The 26,034-nt window shown below is 32.9% G+C and overlaps 1 protein-coding gene across 1 annotated transcript; it reads right to left on the reverse strand.

Moving 5' to 3' along the window:
- Positions 1-1,280: 1,280 nt before the first annotated feature.
- LOC123545995 (uncharacterized) lies at positions 1,281-24,256 on the reverse strand (the record flags this gene model as incomplete). Its single annotated transcript, XM_053532648.1, has 18 exons — positions 24,092-24,256; positions 22,812-23,309; positions 20,485-20,547; positions 19,916-20,320; positions 18,045-18,374; positions 16,521-16,610; positions 15,421-15,522; positions 14,507-14,626; positions 12,943-13,032; positions 11,664-11,848; positions 10,526-10,646; positions 9,525-9,860; positions 9,007-9,138; positions 7,657-7,866; positions 6,869-6,922; positions 4,440-4,656; positions 3,312-3,514; positions 1,281-1,364 (listed from the first exon to the last, which is right to left on the reverse strand). Coding segments are annotated over exons 2-18 (3,229 nt in total), but the record flags the coding sequence as incomplete, so codon positions are not given.
- Positions 24,257-26,034: the final 1,778 nt, after the last annotated feature.

Consider the following 26,034-nt stretch of genomic DNA (forward strand, 5'->3'; position numbering starts at 1 on the left):
CAAAACACAGAAATATTTTATAAACGAACAACATCGTTACCAATATTTTACCTGACCATTACATGTTCTGCCGTACTGTCCCGTACTGAAAATATTCTGAAAAAGTTGTTCCTCTTTGAAAATGAATGCCATTTGTAAAGAAATAAAACTAAACAATCGCTGAAAACTGCGTTCCACCTAGATATGTGAAATTTCAACACTCGCACGCTATTACAAATGCATCAAAACAAACATGTGTAACAGTTCCTTGAAAATAGTGAGTTTTTAAAAGCGCTTGACTGTCTGGAAGTGGGGCTTGTTTAAACAGTTCTTTTTTCGGAATTCAATGCTTATGTCAGTATACTGACACATGTTTTGTAGAGTAATATAAGTAATATACACGTTATCATTATAAAAACAAACAAACAAGTGTCAGTATAATAATATAAACATTGAATTCCGAAAAAAAGACTGCCTAAATGGGACCCACTTCCGGGCAGTCAAACGCCTTCAAAAATTCACCATTTTCAAAGAACTGTTACACAAGTTAGTTTTGATTCATTTGCAATCGCATGCGAGTGTTGAAATTTCACATAATTAAGTGGAACACAATTTTTAGCAATTGTTTATTTTTATTTCTTTACAAATGGCATTCATTTTCAAAGGGGGGCAACTTTTTCAGAATATTTTCAGTACGGGACAGTACGGCAGAACATGTAATGGTTAAGTAAAATATTGGTAACGATGTTATTCGTTTATAAAATATTTCTGTGTTTTGGTGATATACTCCTAAACCTTAAGTATTGTTGTATGCTAACTTTTACTTAGATTGAGTATAATCTTGGACTCGATGCTTGTGATAAGATGACATCTACCGGTTGGAAATAATTTGTTCCAGCAATTTCATGCGGGAAATGATATCGCTGCTTGCAAGGAATAAGTTTACCATTTTCTTTCCCTTTTGCCTAATACTTTACAATGATTGTTGTTTAAAAATAAGGAAAGCAACACTACATTTTGTTTTTTTCTATTCTCTAGTTGTAAGTAACAAAATTATAAGTAAAAAAATAAAAACAGAGAAATTTCCGCAATTGACCTTAACTTATTGAACGCAAAAAAATAATGATGTAAACCTGAAGAAATTTGACAGACATGGACAGCAACTGTAATAATATTAGCATATATTTACGATTTTGTTAATGATATCGTGATGTAAATCTGGAAACGACCAGTAATTTCACTCAGATTGCTTAACATAAAACCACTAAAATGTTTAATGATATTAAAGATTATAAATTGACCTTTCTTTTCGAAATGGCAAACCCGATCGCTTATTTTGGGGCAAGTTATTTCAATCCGTCTTCCATGCGCTCTTGTCACACGCTCTAAAAGAGAAACTGTAATATAACTTAACTGTCCATAGCAAAATACTGTAATGCATTTGAATGTCAAGCGCTCAACGTTTTGTTAAAAAGACTATTAAAATGATTAATGTGCTTGAAAGAAAGCTAACTATCTTATATTGATTGTCATTATGTTACTATTATGTTATGACCATGCTATTATTTATACTGGTTTATCTCGTTGTATTGTGTATGAATAAGACTTATTAAAATTTCTCTTATGTTCTGTTCTGATAATTTTAAAATGATCGTAGATGAGTTATGGTTCATGGAATCAATGCAGAAGCATGTTACAAACAAAGCAAATCTTTATATACAAATAAACTGTAATTTTATGATTTTGTTTTACAGTTAACATAGGCTATATAATAGCTTTCATTTTCAATATGTTATGAATTTATACTTAAAACAAAAGTTGTAGTTATCCTAATATCCTAACTTAAAGGGTGGGCATAAAAGTATTACAAATAATGCTATATTTCAACTGTTCCAGATTTCAGGCAATATTATGGTCCTGACAATGAAACGAGTCAGGATATATCAGATGGCATCCAAGATGGTTGCCGCTTTTACAAATTGTGACTGGAATTAATAAGAATAAGAAATCAGTTCTTATATTTTAGTAAAATGCATTAAACAGACTTATCAAATAACACATATAAATCGGAGAAAGGTGAAAATAATTTAAAAAAGATGTGCAGAGGAACACGTATTACTTAGCGTGCTATTAATTATTGTTGTCCGTTAATGCAAATTCGACAAGTATGATGTTTTGTGTAAGTAGCAGAATTTCGCAACATGATCGCAGACATTTTTGAAAAAGTTACTGAAAGTATTATCATTACGTTTCTTGTATATCAAACTGTCTCTTCAAAGTTGGAAAAAGGGTTTAAGTTTATAAATTTTGGTAGAAATAATAGACAGAAGGTTCGATGTCGAGGTCAAATAAATTGTCAAACCTTTAAATGGACAATTTGAAGCATTAGGAGTACATTCTATTAGTATTTATGTTTATATGTTTTGTCATCTCTGGTATCAGAGTCTTACATTTATAGACAAAAATATAACAAAAGTAAGTAATAATATTACAATACTTTGTAAATTTTGTGAAAATAGTTGACCCCATATACCACAACATAAAAACGGTTATAAGTGACAACAAAATGTATTCTTTCAAATGTGCATTTTATTTAAGTACTAGTCTGTACTCCTAGATAAAAAATGAGCGCCGCTTTGCAATAACCAATATGTGGTATCTGCGATCAGTTTGGTTCCAGTTCGATCTGCACTTTTAGATCCATACTGTTCGCTAAACACTTAAATACATGTGCTGAATTTCACAAACGAACAGTATGGATGTGCTCTGATTAACTTTTCTGGATCATTGCTGTAAGCAAAGCCCTAACGTTGGTTGTCGCTTAGTGGCACTCAGTTATTTATCATAAAACACATGTGTGCCCTAAACTTGTACAATTAGTGTAACTAGCCTCCTATCGCAGTCTAAAACGTTTTGTTGATGAAACAAATATAGCGTATAAAAACCTCTTAATCAATAATACTTACTACTTTGTTATTCAATATTCAAACATTTGACAAATATATGAGAAAAAAAAATGTCGACAGTGTTGCGTAAAAAGATTTCATAAAATGTATTCTGCTTGCGAAATCACTGTTCCCACATGGTTAAAGCAACACTAAATTGCTATTGTAACCTTATTAAAACAGTTGAATCATAATTACCAATTTTACAAATTTAAATTAAGAAACTGATTGTCACATCTGTAAATGCAATGAACTTAGAGCTACTTTTTCTCCGTTTTCGGTACTTTGTGGTTTGTGTTAGTGGTGTATTTCAAATATTAATATAAATTGTAAAGTTTTGAAATATTCATGTCTGAACCTGAAGTAAAATAAGATTCAGTATTATACCGTTCTTCTTTATCTGCAGTATTACTGTGCACGTAAAGAATATCTTCCTTTTTGCAGAGTATCTGTTGCGTCCTCTAGACTGTCTTTCCCCGCTTCCAGTCGACATATCTTCCATCTCGTCACCAGCAAAAGTCTCTGCTTCGCGTAGTTTCTGGTACAGATACTCTTTTTTGTCTTTAAGGTAGTTCTTCAGAATGCTTATCCTGAATGCACATGCAAAGTACCTTTTCTTTTTATCATATAACACGGCGGCTGCCTTAATGACTTCAACTACATTTTCTAACAAATCCCTCCGAAGATAAGAAAATAAAACTCGACAAATATGTTCCATGGAATGACGACTCAATAATTGTCACTTTTTTAAATTAAGAAAGTGGTTTTAATTGTTAGAAATGCGTTTGAAATTGTTAAGAAACAAAGAAGAGTGAAGGAATGCAGTGCGCTCTAGATAGTATTTATTCATAAAGACTCTGCACTCTCTAAAATATGTAGCAAAGTGTTAGTTACGCAACTGAAATGTGACGCCAAGGTGTAAAATAGAAGGAAATATTTAGTTTATATCATATCCATAAAACATCAACTTGAAGGAATTCAAGCGAACGTTAATCATATCAACAAAATATCAACTTAACGCATTACTTATATTTTCTTCCTTATATTAAGAAATAATTAATAGCAAAACATTGTTTTAACCCTAGTTATACAAGATGGGCGGTAATACGTCGGACCTAATAGTTTCACGAGGGTGCAGCCCTTTTTTATTTTTCTGCGCATGTGATATGTTTTTTTCATATCTCCTTTTGGGTGATATACTATCGCATTGATTAAAAAACTGCAACGTTCAATTTGTTCGAGGTGCTTATATATATTATAGGTTTAAAGTATTTTTTCTAGTGTTTATGCACGTGTGAACCCTGTCGATTTTTCTTCCTTTAATGATTTGCACTCCGTGACAAAATTTCGAAAAAAATATTTTTTTTTATCAAATTTTGACTCGAAACGATAATCATCGGATAGGAATAGATAGATGATTTTTTTTTCTCAAAAATGCAAAATTTATTATTTTCGTTCTGTGTTTAGACAAATTTGAAGACACAATAAATTGACTTCACAAAGTCGTAATCTTACCCGTTTAGACCGAGTGAATATATTTTCTTAACAAGATGTTTTGCTTTCTCTGTTCTCATGTTAAGTTCTGTAATTTCCTGCATAAATCTGTCGTCCACTAACTTCTTCCCGTTTAATTCTTTTAGCAGATCATTTATATGTTCAATATCTAATTCTTCGCAAAGGCAGTCTTCTATGGGATTGCCTTGATCTTCGATGCCACTGTACTTCGTCTTCCCTGAAAAGCGACACTTTCATCAGAAAGAAGGGAAAGCAATTCTTATGCTTTTAACAGTGAGGCGTTTATTTCGCAGATGACCTATCGGTATTGTTTTGAACTATGCACCATGCATAGTTTAATGAATAGATGCATTACTTTTGAAAGCAGAAACATGATTATAATTCTTGTCATGTTTGGTGCCTAGTTGATTGGTATTCATTTTGTTAAAAGTTTATGACAAGTAAAACATCATAAAACTGATACAAACCCAAATTTTGTTTTCTATCAGTCCGTGGACGCTAAAAATGATAGATTAAATTTCGCTTAGCCTTATCCCTCATAATCGGATTTTATATGACTTATATCATCAGGAAATTATTTGTCAATTCGTATATACGTAATACAAGGAAAGATAAGTTGCTATTAAAGGATTTCTTCACAAGCCTCTCTTTTACGTTATTTGCATATGTTAAATTTAGTAGTTTTCTTTTACAAAGAGAAAGATAAACTTTTGTCGTCAAAGTCAAAGATAAGTAATTGCAAATAATCTTAATCTATACCGAGCACTTACTAAACATACTTTTACAAATTTACTGTGTTCAAAATATTCTACTGGACTGTGATAATATTCCAATTTTATGATGTCACTTGCGGATATGTGTTAGATGTTTTACACTTGCTGAAAAACATATGCTGAATTTTTATGAATTTGTATAAATGCAGTACTAGTTAGAATTTTATATATCAGATACTTAACACCTCCTTAGTCTGCCTGACCTCGAAGAATAAAACTGTTCTTTTTAACCACCCTGGTGTATTTCAACAATAATTCGTATGTTATCTCACTTTCTTTCTGAAATGTTCAACCCAGTGTATCTAGCCTAACCAAGTAATTAATCCCTACAGCGTGAGACTGTCGTATTACAGTGACCGTGATTAAATATTTGGTTCTAATGGTTCTCTGTTGATGGTTTTTCTGCCTTTATTGGCTCTTTGAAGAACTAGTTATTTCTTCTCTTAAACAAAATCCCATTGAACAGAACATACATATCTTACTAAACAGACGAACAGAGGAAGTACAAAATATCGGAAAAACATGCCAATGCAGTTTATCATACATTGTTTTACGTATTCGGCCGACTAATGTTCATTGTAAAGAATATAATTCATTTTATAGAAAAAATAAATTATATAGTGAGCGGTCAGCTGACTGCCTGACCAGTCAAACACAGGGTGAATATTTTACTACAAGGTTTACATTTAAGAAAAAAGACAAGAATAAATATACAACCCACATCAGTGCACTCAGAGACGTGTACATTACACACACGCACACGCACACGCACACACACACGCACACACGCACACACACACACACACACGAATGCACGCACGTACAGAGAGACAAAGCCAAACACAGACGACGATGATGAAATAAACAACAATGTGGCATCGGCTTGGCACGAGCAATGTCATTAACATGTATAACATTCTAATTACTTCAAAACGGAATAGAGGAATCTGTGAGACGTGATCAAACCAAACCATCAACTAACCGAAGGTGTCCAGGTCTATAACCAGCAGAATCATTAACTTAAATACCTCAGTCGGACAAATCAACTCAACAAAAATTAAGCCAAATATTTGTCAAATGAAACAACTATGCATACCCAAAATCAATGTAATAAGGCCTAAAATAATCTTTGTTTCCGGTAACATGGGTAGGTAGGTCAGAAAATCTTTTTTTGGATTTTTTTTTATGTTAAAAGATGAATACAAATAAGGGGGTTATGCCTTTAGAGCATCAGTAAGTTGATTTCTAACATCACTGACCATGTTGAAAGCAAAGGAAGTGCAGTTTTGCAACTTTTTGTTAGAAAGTTGAAAAACAAAATTATCCAAGGCCTTAAAAACATTTAGGATCGGGACAAACAATTAGGGTAGGTCGGATACCGGAAACGAAGATTATTTTTACGCCTGAATAAAAACTAAATCAATTTCAATGCATTTAAAAAAGCGCCCGGTATTAACTATTTACAACTAAACCTCTCAGCACATTATAATAGAAACTGCAAAATCATTTAGTCTGACAAGTTTGTCCGCACCAAAAGCGTTTGGGCACATATGACTGCAGTGTAGAAGGATTATTTAAGTTTTTTTTTAAATATAAAATAAGTGATTGTTCCATGAGTTATCGTGTAACCAGCATTTGATTCAAGATTAAACTCACCTGTGAACTCTTGCTCTTCACTGTCGTGTAAAACAAAAATGGCTCTTTTTGTTTCTGAAATAACCAAAACATAGGCGATTTTAGAATCAGCAGTATCTATAACAAGTTGATATGCATTAAAATCCGAGAACCTTGGGCAAAGTTACTTCAAATCACTTGGCCTCAGATACCAGACTATTTACTAAGTTGATAGTCCTGGCCTCAATTTCACGAAAAAACTTAAGTAATTACTTAGTTAAGTCTGTTAATTTAATACTTTAGGTTTGGTTGGAAACAATAGTCTGATTTTTTGACTTTTCTATAAAGTATTGTAATTGTTAAATTCCTTTATCATATATTTGCTTAACTTAGTCTTCTTTAATGTCGAAATATAACCCTAAAAGTTAATTGACTGTTAGCATAATCACCTGTTAAACCCTCCCACATCTCGGTCCATATTGAAACTTTTCACCTTTAATGTTAAAAGATTTTTAACACCCGGTTGTGAGTGAGGTGGGGGATAGGGTGGGGGTGGGGGCGAGGTTTGATTTATCTATCAGTACATATCCAATTATGATTTTGACGTTCGAATGCGGAGCGGAAGGTCGCACATGATTCAAAATCAACGAACTGAGCACTCTGTAACTGTTTTGATCGTCACAAAACACACACTGAAGAATATACAAAAAATAAGTGTTATCATGTTTCTTAATTAAAAAGCTAGTACTGCTTATGCCGGGCAATGTATATCGTATCACATGGCCATGGTGTAGCCGTACATACAATATTGAAATCTTTTGCCATTATACCTTCTGTCTGTTCACTGTAGATGGATAACTGAAGAATAACCTGCCCCTCCGGAAGTTGATCATACACTTCTTCATGGTCAAATAGCTCTGGTATAAAATCTTTAATCTTCCCTGTGCGACAGCTCTCCTCCATACTTAACCAGGCTTCGGGGCCGTCAGGTTTCAAAGATATGACTATCGAACCACTGTTTACATTCTCAATATCAAAAGCTTCATAGAAAAAAAGAAATTTGTTTTGTTAACTTGAAATATAATTGTCCCAAGCCAGACCTAGTCAAAAAGAAGTTTTACCTTGTAAAATAAATTCCCCTTCTGATTTGGGGTATGCAGTTTTGAACAACTGTCTTGAAATCTAAATGAAATTTTGGTTTTAGTACTGATCAAATTTCTAACTCGATGACAATCAGGCGTAAATTATTTGAACGGTAACAATTATTGTAAAGATACACGAAAATCAAGCCACTTAATCAGCAATACACTTAGAACGTGAGGCATTCCATGTATACAATTTTCCAACTCCGTTAATTCGCATTTGGACATCCGTGTAACATGTTAATTACATATCAAGTAATCTATGTAACGTCACTAAGGACATCATATTGGTGGATAAATATTGTGACAATGTGATTGGTGCACACTAGAAGACAGATTAACAATTGTTCTATATGCATAGTACTTATTTTCCGAACTGAGCGTTTTTAGATGAGTAATGTGCGATTGAAATGGGTTAGTATATTTTCCAGTTCATGGCCATGGTTCTTATAGTATACCCAGGGATAAGGTATTACATGTACATTGGCATTTTCTTTCTGATCTTGTGCCAGTGGTTCCGGACAAGGTAATAACAAAGTACATGTAATTTGATTTGATTAAGGAAGATAAATTTTTGGCCCGATCCTAAATGTTTTTTATGGCCTTGGAGAATATTTTTTTCACCTTTTTAACAAAAGATTGCAAAACTGCATTTTTTATGCTTTAATTATGGTCATTGATGTTAGAAATGAATGCTCTAAAGGCATAACCCCCTTAGTTGTATTTATTTTTTGACACGAAAAGTCTCACTTAATAAAATAAAAAAACAAAAAATTCCGAACTATCTACCCTAATTGTTTTGAGCATGTTACCGGAAACAAAGAATATTTTAGGCCTAATTAGAAACGTAAGCATGTTATAGTTGTAGTTCTTTTAAAGTGTAACTTCCACTTAGTGTCCCCTGTTTTGAAATTCAACAAAATCACTTACATGGTTTTCAGATTAACGCGATAAAATTGAATTTTATATAATGTTACTATTCTTAAACATTGCACTTTCCCTATTTTATTTGTATTAGTCTTGTCTAAAACAGCTTACCTCCTATGTATTTACGAACTTTAGATCTCACATCTGAGTTAGGTCTTCCGCTAAGTTTCACTACACAGCGCTCCACATGTTTATCAAGATGCCTCATGCGTTTGCTAACGTGTTCAGTCTCGGATTCGCTCTCTGTAAAAGTAAGCTGATGTTTTCACTCTTCTTCAGTTTCAAATAAAGAAGGAAGTGTAAACTACATTTTTTTTGACCTCAGAATACAATCTAAACAATTAAAAAGTTTATGCAGTTACCTTTTTAGCGTAATGATGAACGATGTTGAATCAGTGTGGAACAATGTGGAATGTAAAGAAACCATGTGACAAGTCGTTGCATTGTTTTGCCCTACGTCCTCTATTTCTATTTAATCAAATCTAGATATATTACGCCAGATAAAAACAAAACAAAAACAAAAACAAAACAAAAACAAAACAAAAACAAACAAAACAGTTTCTCTATTTTCTCTTATAATTAATTGAAATCATCCGTTTTCCTGTTTATTGATCGAGCTGATAATTTACCTGACAGATACAGATGCTTTCTTTTCTGTGTCGTCTTGTCCAGATTCTTTACAAGCCCATGCAATCCCAGGGAAATCAAAATCTCTGTGAAGTCATTGAAAACGTATTCATCACACAACTGCAAATTGTCCAGTAAACATTTAATACCCGTGGAACTTTTGCAAACTTCTGTGTGCTGAACAATACTGAATTTACATCTTGAGAGCATTCGGTCATTAATCTTGTCTATCCAGTCTCGATTGTTGAGCTGACTCTTTAGAGTTTTACAATCATTAACAGAAAATTCTAGGCGGTGTTCTTCATTTTCTTGATTGCCCGAATTTATTTTGAAATACTCTGAAATAAACAAAACAATTCAATATCATGGCTTCTTTATGCATTGCGACTCAAGTTTGTTTTACATTAATCAGATTTTGTCGATAAAACTTCTTAAACTAATAAAATCTCAATGCTAAGACATAACACTAGACAACAATGACACCTTTCTACTCTAAAACAAGATTTAAAAAAGTAACTGTGCAAAATAGGTGCACAATAGGTCTGTATCACCCAACCCCTTGCCCACTCTGTCATCTTTAATAACAGAAACAGCTGGTTTCGAAAAAATGTGCACAGTTGTATCATAAACTGTGATCGCGTTTGTTGTTCCGTTTCTAAAACTTCATTGTCATTATAACAATATTCCACAACTAGCTTTTTCATAAATACGATGTTGACAATTTTAATTAAATGCAAATTTTGTTGTGATTCCATCAAGTTCTTTACCTGAAAAGTAGATTATAACTTGATCCTTATTCGATATTTACTACCAGCTTCATTTGTACGTTGTTTATATCCTTCGACTTGATTAAAGTTTATCAAAACAAAGAAAGGATAAAGAAAACTCATTCGCCTTATAATATACAAAGAAACCCTTCACGGAGTCCAAAATTGCTCCAGGACTGTCATTTGTATAATGCTGAATCCAACCACTACGTGATTCATTCAGAAAACATAATCACCATTAACATCAAAATCTGTAACATGCCAAGCTTCTATTGTCTCAACAAAGAACTTCCCTTCTTCAGTTCCACGCAAGAGACTAATGAAGTCCTCAAGCATTTCGTCGGGTCCTGACACCACCTAAGAATATTAAATGTGTATGTTTAAGTATAAAGTGTAGATGCCAAACATCTTTTAAGGGTGACTTTCATTGTATTGTAAACGAGAAACTGTATGCTTTAAATAAATATTTGAAACATAGGTAGATATCCTATTCAGGTTTGATACAAATGCCAAACATCCGTATCGAAGAAAGTATTAAATACCTAATAATGATACGTAGGCATGTTCGAATGACAATCATGAAATAAATGAATGTCGGATTTGTAGTTCTCACTTGCATGTTAAAAGTGAGGGCATGTGCAACAAAGCAATATCATTATAAGAGGTTTCATTTTTAAAGGCATTAAAAGTTAAGTTATCTAATATATGAAGCATTACAAAGTGCAGACTTACTAAGGTGATATTTTAAGAAAACCTTGGTTTTTATTCTAAGCGCTGCAAATGAAAGTCACATGCTACCGCAAAATTTCTTCTTGTTTCGTGGTTAGGAACTGCTATTAAATCCCACTACATTCGCCTTATTTTGTTCTGTGAAACGGTTTGTATTTTATATTGTGTACTGGCTTTATTCCTTCCGCAGAATCCGTTTGGCATTGGCTTTATGAAATGCAAACTAAGTCCAGAAACCTAATTTAGAACACACGTGCTATTGAAATATTTTTATTTGTTTGTTTGTGTTGGGTTTAGCTCCCTTTTTCAACAGTAGTTCAATTATGTAACGGCGAGCAGTCAACCTTAGCAGTATTCCTGGTTTTTGTACCCGTACCAACAGGTTCTCCGGTAACTGCCTGCTAGTCCATATGATACAGAGATGGAGGAAGACATTGCCTATTATCAGATTGTCACGGAGAATGTACACCTCGAGGATCGAACTCATGACCTTGCGATCCGTAGATCTGTGCTTTCCTATTAAGCTAAGTGGGCGGGCTTAAATATATTTCTGTAGATTAGAAACTAACTGACAAATAGGCAAGTCAATCTTGATGCAGTAAAAGCTTTGTAGTAAATTAAACTATACTTAAAGTAGAATATTACCTCTTTCAACAGTAACTCAACAGCACTTCTCCTCCGGTTCGTAGACTCTATAGCAGAGATTCGAGTATGATCACCGGGAAACAACTGTTTTGCTATAGAAAGTGCCACTGTTTGTGAAAGTTCATCTTTGATGGCGGCAAAGTATTTTATGAAACTCACCCGCCTTCTTAGTATTTTTCTGTCAACTAAAAACATTATAAGACACTCATTCATTTATAAAAGGCTTAAAATTGCATTGTACACTTTAAAAGCATTTAAATACGGTACCCGATATATATAGGTTTGAGACAGTTTTATATCTACAAAATACCTTATCCCAGAAGGGATGCAAGAACGTTGTAAATGTTTTAAACGGATTGAGAGAGATAACAGTTCACATAGTACTTAGTATTAAAATAACTAAGTACTTCCAGCTTTATTTGCATTCGTCAAAAAGTTGTTCGTGTATACTGTATAGCACCAAAATTCTAACTCACAATTAATCGCTTGAAAGACGAATTTTAAGTGGTTGTTAAGATATAGATCCTTCAAACCGGCTATAGCCTTCGGGTATAACTTTGTACGAAAGAAGAATTCATAATGTTTTGGCAGAGTAAATATCTATTTTGTATTTTTTTTTTAAAAGAAATACATTTACGAATCCATCTAATGTACGTTAAAATCTGATGAAACGAACACGTACATAAACTCGATTTATCTTAAAAGCCATATTTCCTGTAAGAATGTTTCCTTTACATTATGAAATTGAAAGTTTCGTCTAGCTTTGGTACATTCTTTAAGAAACACGAAAATTTTGGGCATCAGAAAATGTTGGCTTTATATAGATTGGTTGTTATAAAACGGTCAAGACATCTCAGTCAGCATAAAGGTAAAAATTTCCTGTACAATGTTTTGCATAATTTCAACAAAAGTTTTGGGGATTGAATTCTATACAGGGAAAATGCATTTGTTTTGGTATAAAAGGGACATAATCAAAGATATGTTTAAAATTCAAAAACTTTCTACTACTTACACTAGGTACCATTTAAATGATATATTCTCTTGGTCATGCTTAAAAAATAAACCCTTTTGCAGCTCTGATGGACCAACACGATACAAACAAAACAATTATTGCTAATTTAGCACGGACTTGAAGACCTAACACTCCTTACTTTCCGCAATGAAATGTTTAGGCGTATATTAAGGCGCATATTGCATCATTTTACAAAATGAGACGTTAAACACCGCTCATACCTCCCTCTAAAACATACTACATGTATTAAATCATATTTAGTCTTACTGCTCTCTTCATCAGATTCAGATAGAAATTGTGCATTTTGTACTGTCGGGATACCTCGATCCATTTGTTGCTTTCCAACTTTCATGCCTTCTAGAATACAAAAAATGACTTTAAGAATCAACGATCACATACATGTAGGATTAAAAAATAATGTAATCATTAATTCATGTAAGCAGTACGAGTCTTTAAAGCAGAAACACATTGTTTTTATGATACATAAGTACATAACAGAGAATGAAGAATATCATTTAGATACAGGTAAATGCAATGTTTCAGTTCATTGCAAATTTAGGATAAAAAAGATATTTGGAGTCATAGAATGCAACCAGAAAACCTTACAAAATAATGGTAGACTTGATACGATTTAGTCAGACTCAAAATTGTTATATGTTACTATGAAACACTGCAATTAGATATCCGTCACGCTCTGTCAGTGCCATAGCAGAGACATCGACCGGTTAAAACCAAGCCGGATAGTTTCTTCATATAAAAAGCAGTCAAAACATTGACCAAATGAGTGGCAAAAGAAAGAAGCAGCATTTTGAAAGCAAAATCACGTAAAATATAACAGCTTAAACTTGCACTTGGCTTGTTATAAGATAAGAAATAAAAAACGTCGTTTCATACATTTTGTAGGGTCAAATAAATATCTGTGTGACAAAAATGTGGTCTAATAATAACAGGGGTCATCTGAAGCTAACCTTGTTACGCCTTTTGGATATTATGGCAGTACGTTTTATATTAATAATTTTACCTATATGGAATTTCTTACACATGTAAAACAGTATATAATGAAAAACTGTTAATCCTCAATCAAATCTTAAAAATCATAAAATATATGAATGTTTTGATTTTAGTAAACGAGAAATCATTCATAAGGATACAAAGATGTAGATTTTCAATAGACACTGATACATCAAACATCAAACATAGAACGACAAGATGTGTTTCCCTACTAGAACTGGACGGTATTTGCAACAAAATCTGTTTTTACGTCACAATTACATAGCGTTAAACGTCAAAGTGGCGTGCTGGAAAAGAATATCACGCAAAAAAGTAAATATTGGTCCATATCGCCCAGGATGTAAAAAAGCTTTTGATGTCCTGTTAGAATCGCAATGATAATATTATATTTAGAACTGATTTTCTCTGGAATAAAATCATTATCATTCAGATTCTTATTAATACATCATTCCGACTGACAAAATTAAAATTACAGTTTGGGATTATTATTTCCTAAATCAAATGAATTTTAGCTTCAAACATACAGACAGTATACAAGAAGTCGTTTCGTGTTGTCATGATTCTGTTGCCTTTTACAAAATTACAGACTTAAAGCGTATATTTCAGTGATTTTTGTTTTGAAAATGGAGTTGATGGTGTAAAGTGAATAAAGTTATGTCATTAATTCATGTAATCTGTTGAAATTTCAATATGTCATTTTCAGCATATTTGCTTCTGCATGTGTAAGAAATTTCATAAATGAACTATTAGTACTTTGATTATGATACTACGAGAAGATTTGAGAAGAAACAACAACATGAATTATGGATCAAATTCCTACGTCTCTTCTGTTCAGCTTGTGTTCTTGCCGAAGATCTTTTTCTTGCTGTACCAGGGGATAGCTTTGAGTATGGCTTCTTAACCTGTGTTATCCTATTTCCTTTAACCACGTTTGTAGCATCTGAAAAATATGAATTCAAAGTCACACGTTGTTTTCGAATACAGTCATTCTGAAAAAAACAAAACAAAAAGTACCAATAAGGTATTTTATGCCATTTTTCTTCAGTTCTAATGGACTCGTTGTACGAACTCCTTGCAAAGAGGATAGCACCATCACAAGCAATTTCTACAAAAACAAAGTACTTACAGCTGTCAAAAACGTATAAAAACGCCTCAGTAAAGGTTTGAAAGGCATACAGCTTTTTCATGACGAAGTGTCCGCCAACAAAAATAAAATTGTACGGTCTTTCGTAGAACAACAAAAATCATTCAGGTTGAAAACCCACCATATTCCCCTGGCCTAAGTGGCTGTGACGTTTTCCTATTTCCTTTGTTAAAGAAAATGCTTGCAGGGAAATGCGTTGCCACAAAAAGTGCAATTCCTTCTATAATTTTCTGTGTATCAACAATATAGTCACTAAGAGGATACTTCTTTACGGCATTAATGCCATGGATGGCAGAAATCCAAAAGTGTGTTTTTGTGCAGGGAGTATGCTTTGAAGGGATGACGAAAAACTTGTCTTGAACAGAATTTACTCAAAAAGTATGGAAGTAAATCGCACAAAATATTTGCAACGCACCGACCACCAAATCACCATAAAATCACTCCATTATATCCCATCAAAACTGCGTTTTTGTTAAGTGTATAAGCCTTGTAAACTTACTTTACTTGTCCTTTTTGTTTGATGTGTTTTGTGTTTTGTTTGCAGTATCTGCGGACATCGTAGGTCATTTAAAGAAAAAACGATTTCTTACCATTTTTGCAGTTTGCAGAGGTAGATGCCGTTTTGTCAACTGTCCCGGAATGAGGCAGCAATGGTGACGTGTTTCCGACGCTGAAGGGAATTTTAAAATCTTCTGAAATTAAAGTTAAAGCTATGATACTATTCTGCAATTAAATTAAAGAAAATATAAACAAATTACGTGACATAAATATTCATTGAAACGTGTGAAGAACGTAAATTTTGGTCATGCCAGATAAAGCAAAAAGTTGCAATGAGTAACAAATTTTAATGTAGTCAGTCATATCTTTACAAGAGATAGGTTCAGTTGTTTCAGTTTTTAACTCATGGGGGTGAGCTTTGGTGACCACACGACATCTTGTCAATTTCAACGAAACAGAACAGGAATATTTCTTTCAGAAGTGTTAAAAATATCCGCTCGGCTGCTCATAAAGGCCGCCTGAGATAAAAATAAAAATCTTCAAATGATATCTTCTCTGACACCACAAGCCGTATTTTATTTTTTTTTATAGAAATGAGTCTCGGCAAATCTCCTACAACGATAAATAATTCAAATGATTCCAATTCGCCATATGAAGTGACTAGCAGGGCGCTTGGTCACATTTTCTTTAATACACAAAGTGGAAACATTTAAAATATTCTTGTCAGGAACTGCTTGCTCGACTTTTAAATGCTGTTAAACGAATGATCCTTAGGTGAGTTTCTACCTAGGTGATTCAGATTGTTCGGATTCGTTGGCGTTGGCACTCTTTCCACCTCTGATTCATGTGGGGAAGTTGGCAGTAAATCATTAGTCCTCCACCTCTGATTCATGTGGGGAAGTTGGCAGTTACTTGCGGAGAACAGGTTGTACTGGTACAGAATCCAGGAACACTGGTTAGGTTAACTGCCCGCCGTTATATGACTGAAATACTGTTGAAAAACGGCGTTAAACACAAAACAAAGAAACAAACAAAAACTATTTTTCTCCGATTTATTTTGACATAAACACGTCATGATAGTGTTATTCATTTATCTCGGTGCATGAATATGCCAATTTTGTGAGATGTTATACAATGCCTATATAGTTATGACGTAATCGTTCAGTACCACATGCAAAATAAAACATCATACCATAGGTACTGAGCTGATCTTGTTCATGCACTTGTCCGCTTTCTTCGCGATTCTGATGTAAAAACGCTTCTTGTTTACACCCCTTAGACACTATTTAACAAGAAAGTAAATCTTTTAATTCTAAATTTACCAATTGTACGGTTGAAATATTTTACCCATGCTAGAATGGTCCGTAAAATAAAAACATAAAATATTATAACAACTAATATGTACAATGTAGAGTTTCTAAGATGATACAATCATTATGTGTAATGACATTCCAAACAGAAATGCTATTTAGGAAATAATTATAGAAAAACCGTGTGTAAACGTTATTAAAGCACGAAAATATACGTCCACCAAATAATTAATCTGGGGACGTATAACCGATTTGAGTGTATTAATTTAAGTAAAACACGATTTTGCTATACATTATTTCGATTCTAATATGGTCTTAATATAAAACAGTAGACGAATCCTTTTTTTTTTTTAATTTCCTACTTCTCTAGTTATTGTTTGACATCCGAGTTTACTAATTATTTCATTACATTTTATCCAGTGAATTATTGAAATATTAGAAAGAAAACAGATCTGATAATTTCACAATATAAAATGAAAATGTGTTTTTATATATCAGACCAAACAGTTTTCCTTTTAAACACCAGATCTTACATTTGTACGCCACTCGTAAAAACAATGCATCTTGTGTTAACCATATTTTGATCTTACATTAAATCTATATCTTAATACAGTAAATACTTTTTTCTCTAAAATATCGATGAATGCTCCTTGTCGAGTCATTACGGAACCTTACATCGTATCACTGCACGTATCTACACGTAACAAAACCTTTTAAGCCCTCCCCCACGCCTCGGGATTTTGACAATATCACCTTGATCACATTTGTAGACGTTTTAGAAAATTGTTCAAGAGAATCAAATAATGTAGTTATATCATATACTTAGTTTTATGACCTCTACCCATTTTTAAAAAGTCACAAAATAAATATGAATATTTCTGATCAGTACTATTTACAAGTAATTTACTAAATATCACTTAATATAGAAATGCAGAAGTGTAGATATTGCATTTTAATACAAAATTTTAATTTGTTCCTCAAGATATGACCGGATAAAAAAAAACTTTTGTTTTTGCTATGATTTTCTTGCCTTAAAATGAAATTCATTTGCAAATAGTATATGTAGATATGTAATTTTGCGACTTTATAAACTTGAATACAGATCGTAAAACGGATAAGATAATGAAGGATTTCTCGAGTTTTTAAAAAAAATATCGAATGTGTTTTTGTAAGTGTGTGAGAAAATTAACAAAGGTACTTTAATAAGCCAATATATCGAGAGGTTATTAGACGTTTTGACATAACCTTACTCGAGGTGCAGAAGATCTGACTGAATCTAATTTTTAAAAGTGATCACTTAAGTACATGTAAGACACCGCATAAACTATATTTTGATAGTTTACTTATAACGAACACCCCCTCCCTTGTCTATAGAAATACAAATAATACATAAGGAAATATTTTACCTGCTTCTTCGAGAGCTGTCATGACCTCTTCAACATTTAAAGATGCCTTTAAAGTTATTTTTTTCTGATAAAGGCGTGATAAAGAATCTGCTATAGATGTGAGTCGACCTGACAAGCTGTCCTCCTTAAACATATTCAAAATATGAAACAACCCATCTTTTGATTCGCATTCTAAAGCCAGTTTTAGCGCTTTTGTGCTTTCCACAACTTGGCAATCATCATCATCTGTAAACTGTTTCAATTGCGTCTCATTTCCATCACTGTGTTGCATTTTGTTATCTGATACAACTTCGAAACAACCGATCGACTGCTCCTCCTCATGTACCGTCTCTACAATGAAATTGAAAACTACAGGCGAAAATAGTTAAGAATTCAAACAAACAGTTAAAATATAATTTCAAATTATATTTAAAGGAATAACGGTGTAGACGGACGGCAACATCACGTTGTACGGTGAGCAACATATGATGACGTGCATCAGTCACACTGTACAACGAAGGCTGAAAGACCAAAAACTTACAGCACTTTTGATAATTAACCATATATCTATGCCAAGTATACAGTTGTAGAACCAAAGTTGTGATATTATATTTTATTAATATTAATTGATACTGGAAAACAGAAGTGGACCGCATATGAAATAGTGTGAAAACAACAAGAGCTGTCACAGGATCGATTTCGATGTTTGATAGCGAAATATGTTACAAAGGAAGAATATTGCGCTATCACTGGAGTGTTTAATAACTCCAATATGGTTGATGATATTGGAAATTGTTTTAGCCTAAGTTAGATTTATTAAGTAATAACAGAGATGTAGTGAAAGTGTATCAGAACACTAACGAAGTATAAAATGGACATACGTCATCAAATATCTCTGCAAGAGTAATGTACCATCTGTCATGTTATGTGGCTAATGATGGGGATCAACTATTTTTAGTTTGAATAAAACCCATTTAGTAGTAATAATGATATGGTGAAAAAATATTGAAAAAATTGAACTGAAATTCTTAAAAGTGGGAGAGGGGCATAATTCATGACATATTTGTGCCAGAACTATTGTCCTTTTGTCGTATGGTGAGGACGGTGATTTGGAAGAACTATTCTATGTCTGAGAAGGTGCACGAAATTTAACATGAAACTTTAAATAACTGAGGGCATAGTTCATGAAATTTTGGTTCAAGAGATATGGCTTTTGCGTCAAATGGCGTGGGTGATGATGTCAAACAACCATCAGATCACTTCTGTAGAAACAGATATAGTGAAATGCATCAAAATTATCTTAAAATTCTAAGTAAAATTGAAAATGGGGGCATAATTCACGAAAAGTTGTTGGATCTTGTGAAATATTATGTTGGTGATGATGTGGAAGAACTATTTTAAATTTGAATCAAATCTATGAGGAAATAACAAAAATAAAGTGAAAGTGCATCTAAATTTTAAGGTGTGGACATGAATGCGGACGCAAACTCCGGTGCCGAGGCGAGTAGGACAAGTCCCCATATAGTCTAGCTAAAAATGTATAGTTTCTGTGAAGCTTGCCTACCTGTTTTTCATGTTATAAATACAACAAACTAAGGCTGCTATTTCAAAGTTCTCTTAATTAGATTTTTACACACGTTATATATCCATTCTAAATCTAACCAGCCTAATATTTTTTTAATCTTACTCTTTTGATCTAATATCACCTTTGCTGCTTTTCTGTAGTTTGGTGCACATTAATGTGTCACATATTTAACTGGAAACTGCTTTTGGTAATAAAACTTGTAGGAATCTCGTGCAACGTAAATTTGAATAACACTTAATTCAGTAATTTCGTTATTTTCACTGTGCTTTATTTAATCAATATATGTTTTATTACATGATGTACTTACTAATGATGTCTATCAAAACAGACTGTAAACACTCTGTTGTAACTTTGGACGAAATGTTTATTGGGAAGTCATGCTGATAGAGTCTCATCAAGACATCTGCAATATCATTCAAATGAACCCTGAACTCTGGACTCTGCAGTTTGTGAAGTAAACACAACATACCGGCATAGCTGCGACACTCGAACTTAAGTATGATGCACGCGATGTTAGAACCTTTGAATACCACATCCTTATGTGATTCTAAAAAGTCCAGAAGCTTGCGGACATTTTCACCAAGTTCTTTTGAATCTGTTTCTTCATCTGTGTTGCTTGCAGCCAAGTTGAATATAGTGTTAAGAGCAGTATAAGAAAGGTCAGCCAGTTCTTCTGATAGACATACAACTCGTAGCTCAACATCTAAAGGAACTGAAATGTGTACACATGATAAATGTCAAATAAATGAACTGATTTTTAAAGGCAGTAGAAAAACTAATATCTCAAAAGCACTACTTATGGATATCAGGAAAGATTTGTTATTACAAGGACTTATGAAATATTTATCATACTAAATAAATATGTTGTACACGTACCATGGACGGCTCTAACACTGGCAGGAGTTAATCCATTTAATGTTGCAATGGATGGTCTTAAATCTGGAAAAAAGAACGCACTTAATTCTATGAAATAAACTGGCAAAGCTTGATCATTTTGATCGGGTGCCTTATCGCATTCTATATCAGGGAAACTGTTGTAAGTTATTATTAACATGCCATTTACATTAACTAATATCATGCTCAGCTTAACAGTATTTTTTTGTGAAACTTTGTGAAATATAATCAACATAATCATTTCCTTCTAGATTTCGACAGTTTTATCAGGAGTCCGTTGTTTTTTTATATTTTTATATGAGAAAAAAAATAAAGAATCTGTATTAGTACTGTATTCCCTTAAAAATATGCTAAGATGCATGCACATTCGTTAACATAGTTACTTTTAATGAAAATACATATATCTTTAAAACCAGCTTCGGATGTATTGATTCAATTGTTTATAAATGGGAATACATGTTTTTATATTATGCTGACATGGGATTGAAATATATTTTTTAGCGTTTAAAGTGTGGATATTTAGTAGTTTTGTTACCCAAAACTAAAATGATTTATTCTAATAGTGTAAAGTCTTAAGTAATTTATCATCGCAAGAGAAATCGAAAGTAAATTTCTTCCCCCGTTGCGTCCCTCGCTTCAGTAAGCTGAAAATCGTAAATTTCATGAAAATAGTGACTATACAAATAACAACATTGCGCAAATAAAATTAAAAAATCACTATTCCATCATATATGTAAGTATTTAACTATTACTTTACACAAATAAAAAAAAATTTCAACAGTTATTGAAGTTCTCCCAACCGGCAAATGTTCAACTGACTTTAACATTTTGCTTTATGTTTTATAAGAACTGGGAACTTAATCGAGTAACTCACTAGTGATTCAAATACTGCTAGGGTCTAATTTAACACATTGTATGCGGGCCGAGATATTATGCTAGTGGGTTACTTATGGAAGATTCTAACCCATCACGAAATAATTTAAGAATCAGCACAATCAACAGCAAATCATTTTGACCTTCTATCACTGAAATGATACCTACTGATCATTATAATTTACTACCTAGCTAAAATATTTGCAAATGAATCATGTGTTCATAGTTGTGTATCCAAATCTTTTCTGTATTTACATCCAGTTTAATTCTGCATTTTTCATGCACCAAACGCCGTTTGTCCTTTTTAAAAGACATTTCTTGTTTTTGTTTAAAATGTATCAGATGAAAAATGTCTGCTCCCTTGTATACGTGATTCGGGTGCTTCACCACCATGCGGTTAAATATATCCATGACCGTTGTCCAAAAGGAAAACAGCAACTAATTAAGTAAAAGATGGAATGGCGGCCTGGTGTCCATAAACTTTGAAAGTGCTTATAAGAAAACAAAAGGTCAGTGATTTTGGGTTTAATGAAAAAATGTTGTAACTTACATTTGGTTAAAGTTACAGTCATTAAAATTGTCGTTAACAGCAAACTGATTATGTGCTATATATGTTTCAAATAGACATTCATTTTGATTCCAAAAATGAATTCCATTTAAATATTTTTAATGATTTATTGCCGGCATAATTTTGTGTTGGAAAACGATAATTTAATAATAACTGATATTTGTTGAATTACATGCCAGATAAATACATTGTTTCTCTATCATTTGAAAACCAATGCATTGATCGCGTTTGTCTTTTTACATATAGATATGTAAAAATGCGCATTTCAAACAAACTAAATTTTTATTGCGTATATGTTTCCATGCTTTCTTATGGCATATTCATATTAAGTGAAACCGTTCATCTACTAAGTGCCTTTATTTTGCATATCGGGATTGGAGCTTCCGGTGTTTTCAACCTTGCTGAAAACGTAACTACTGTGAATGATTCATGTACTCAAGTTTGTATAAAAGATTCATGTATCATTCTTGATTTTTACATACAAGATAAAACTAAAACACCTTTTTCGTTGCACTTTTTTGGACATCATGGATCCTGACCAGACTGCGCGGATGCACAGGCTGGTCTGGATCCATGCTGGTCGCAAAGCCACTGTGTTGGTTTTCTCATGACGCGGCTCATTTATACATTCATTTGCCAACTACATATACCCGTTATAAAACTATCATTATATTCCAAGGTCGTAGCGAGAGGCTACATTTCATTAATAGGTCTTAGGGTAACTTGACGCCAACTCGTTGGGTTTTGACTAGGTGAGGATATACATGTCCGCATTTGTGAGCCTAAAATACTGTTAAACAACTTTGAAAACGTATAGTTAAAGGATCTTATTCGATTGTTTATTTACTTTTCTAAATTGCATACTCACTGTCTAATGGCTCCACAGTACATTGTCTTATATAAGCGGAGCAGCAGTTCTTGACAGAGTCAGCGAATGTTGACGCCAATGTTTCTATAGCATCTTCAAGTTGTTCTTGTACCTCTTCGTACTTTTCATGATCAAGAGATGCTGAGACACAGTGCATGAATATGTCGTTCCGAAGTTCACGCAACGTTCGTAATTTCCCTTTTTCAGTCAGAGAAAGTGTGTGTCTAAAGATATTTAACATCACACCAATTTTCAGCTGCAAGTCCCAAGTTTCGGTATTGGTGTTACCGGCAGAAGGGAATAACTTTTCATATTGTTTTCCATGAAATTCATGTCGAAGTTTACGCTCAAAATTTCGTAGCAGGTCATCGAAATCACCACCTTCGTTTTGACGTTCTCTGTCGAGGATTTCTGTCGAAATGTAACCTCCACCTTCCACAAGAAGTAGAAAGGCTCGCAGAAAATACGTATTTTCTTCCGTCAGCATTCCAGTCTTTTCTGAAAATGTACATATTTCATTGATCTTTTTCGCTAGTTTTCAGATTCAGAGTGAGTTTATTTATCACTGAAAGATGGCATTGTGATCAAACGGAAGTAGTGTCAATGTGCTCAATGAAATTAATCATAGTGCTGAGCAGAATTGCTACCTGGCTATATGTTAGAAGTAAACCAATGAATGATTTTACACTAAATCTACTTTTAAACTTAACATTGTTAACAGATAAAGGAGATACGTAGTAAAAAATGAGTTCATGTGCTCCGGTCATTAAGAATAATGTTACCCATGTCTATGTTTCGGTACGCCGGTCCGCGAATGATTATATTTTTGTGTGCACATACCCATACATTGAACAAACAATGTCATAGAGGTCAAAGATTTTAACTATTTGTTATTGTCCGCTTATATAACTCTTCCGTGCATGTATGAATATCTAAATAACTCTAGTGCCATTTTAGGCTCTAGATAAAGTGCATATTCTGGACGAGTTACGACTTTCAGCTGTAACAGAAGTTAAAGAGGATAGAAATTTAATGATGAAAAATCCCAAATGCAAATACGGGTCTAACTACTGAGCCAAAGTGTCGACTCCCTGACGGAGTTGGCAGAGGTTGTTTCTTTTAAACTTACAAGCTATGAGTAAGCGACCGTAACAAATCAACGGTAACTGCAATAGATTTAAGTCAGTATAATGGATAATGTGTCATGACAAATATAGGAACATTTTACTGAAATCGTATGAATTTTGAAAACTTACTCATAACAATAAATATAAACTTACTTTATTACAGAAAACTTGTTCCACGTAGAATAACTTATATTTTATTTCAGTCTGTTTCATTACCAAAAAGCCATCTTCACTTTGTTAAAATATTCGTAAAAGTAAATAATGATCAAATCTTTAAATATTGAGTTTTAACTAACTATCCGACAAACCAATAGAAAATTGTTTTGTTATTTTTATATTTTGGATATATGTAATATGAGAACTATTCATTTCCAAATATTACGGAAGCGTGGAATGACCTCTTCTGACGCAAGATAAAAGGTAAGGGTAGAAGAAGATAAGTTTCCGTCGTCAGTCAAAGTTATCGTGTTTCAAGTCACTTGATAAAAGTATTGATTAAGAGAGATGTGTCGACATATTTTGAATAAAACTTATTGTACTAGATCTACTGTTAAAAGTTGGTTGAAAACGACAATTCAAGATATGTAAAATAATGACTTTATGGTATTTCGATAATTATTTCATAGTGCGATCTTGTACATAAACACTTAGCAAATTTTCTAACGAAACCGTGTTTTTTAGTATTTTTTTTTTCAAATTATTTAATGAACATTATTTAAATTTTCATAACATTAAGCAATAACTATTGTAATCACTAGCGACAAACTCAAATCATGCTATCATAAGATTTGATTTATTCTAATAACTAATTCTTTGACACGTAATTATTACAGGCATTCATTTGGCATGTTCAAATTTCAAATGAGTATATGAAGATTATCACAATAGAGTGGAACACCATTTTTATGGACACAAAGATGTAGATACTTAATACATATACTTTTCTTTCTGAATTAGGCAAGACAAAGATATTATTGTTGTTGGAAGTTTTTGTATGACTACTTGTTCAAATGAAATTTACTTGTGTAAAAAACTTCAACATATTTATGTGTTCGTGTCTTTTTTTAAAAAAAAGGGGTGCGGTCGTAAATTGAGCAAAATCAATGATGGTTCAAACTGATTTTATTGAAATGTCTTGATAACATTAACCACGTGATTGTGTTAACGTATGCCAAATTTCAAAAATGTATCATTTAAGACATCGTCAAAAATATACGATTTATCAAGGGTACATAAATATTTCCAGTATAGTCCAAGTTTTTGTCCAGACACTATAACATCTAAGAATGTTGAATTCAGTCAAAAACAGAATGCTTGGGGTAAAATCTAACCTAGCTGGTTAGACATCTTGATGATGTGTATTCTGTTTCAGTGCAAATTAAAAATACAAATGTTTGAATTTTGTAAATTGTGTCTAAAATAAGGGCCATAAATTCGAGAGTACAGATCAAAACCGGCTGGTGTTCGAACTTGACCTACATCATTCCGTATACATGTTATGAAGATTCAGTTAAATCACTGAAAGTACTCGAATTTTTAAATTTTTTCAACTTTGATGACTTAATCTGAGCTGTAATTTTGGGCATATAATTTCGGTAATACATGTCAAACAGGCTAATTTTACTACATTTGATTCAAAATTTCAAATTCCAGATGAACAATTTCATATGGTGACAAATACAAAGTATAATATACAAAAGTTTTGTAAGTCTTATTCACACACTTTATTAGATTTCCGCAACAAATATTTCACTTGACAATTGTAGCGACCCGTGACTATTTTTCCTTTTCGCTACACTAGAAACAGTTAAATTAATTTTTGAACAACAATGTTAGTTTTCTACAGTTTATTCCTCTTTTGTAACAAATATCTTTGAATTTCCTATATTAAAATCTCTGTAAAATTTTAGATGTTGTCTGGCCTAAATACCGAATATATCCGTTCTCTTCTCTAGAAAAAACTAGTGCCGTGTGCAAATCAAAAAGCAACTCCCAAATTTGGAGAGAGGCAAAGCTGAATAGCCAATCTATGAGTAATACTGTCGAAAAAGCTAATTATAAGCTTATCAAGAAAAATGTAAGCTAGGTTTTAGGTT

This window comes from Mercenaria mercenaria, unplaced genomic scaffold (assembly GCF_021730395.1).
Source record: "Mercenaria mercenaria strain notata unplaced genomic scaffold, MADL_Memer_1 contig_161, whole genome shotgun sequence".
NCBI lineage: Eukaryota > Metazoa > Mollusca > Bivalvia > Venerida > Veneridae > Mercenaria > Mercenaria mercenaria.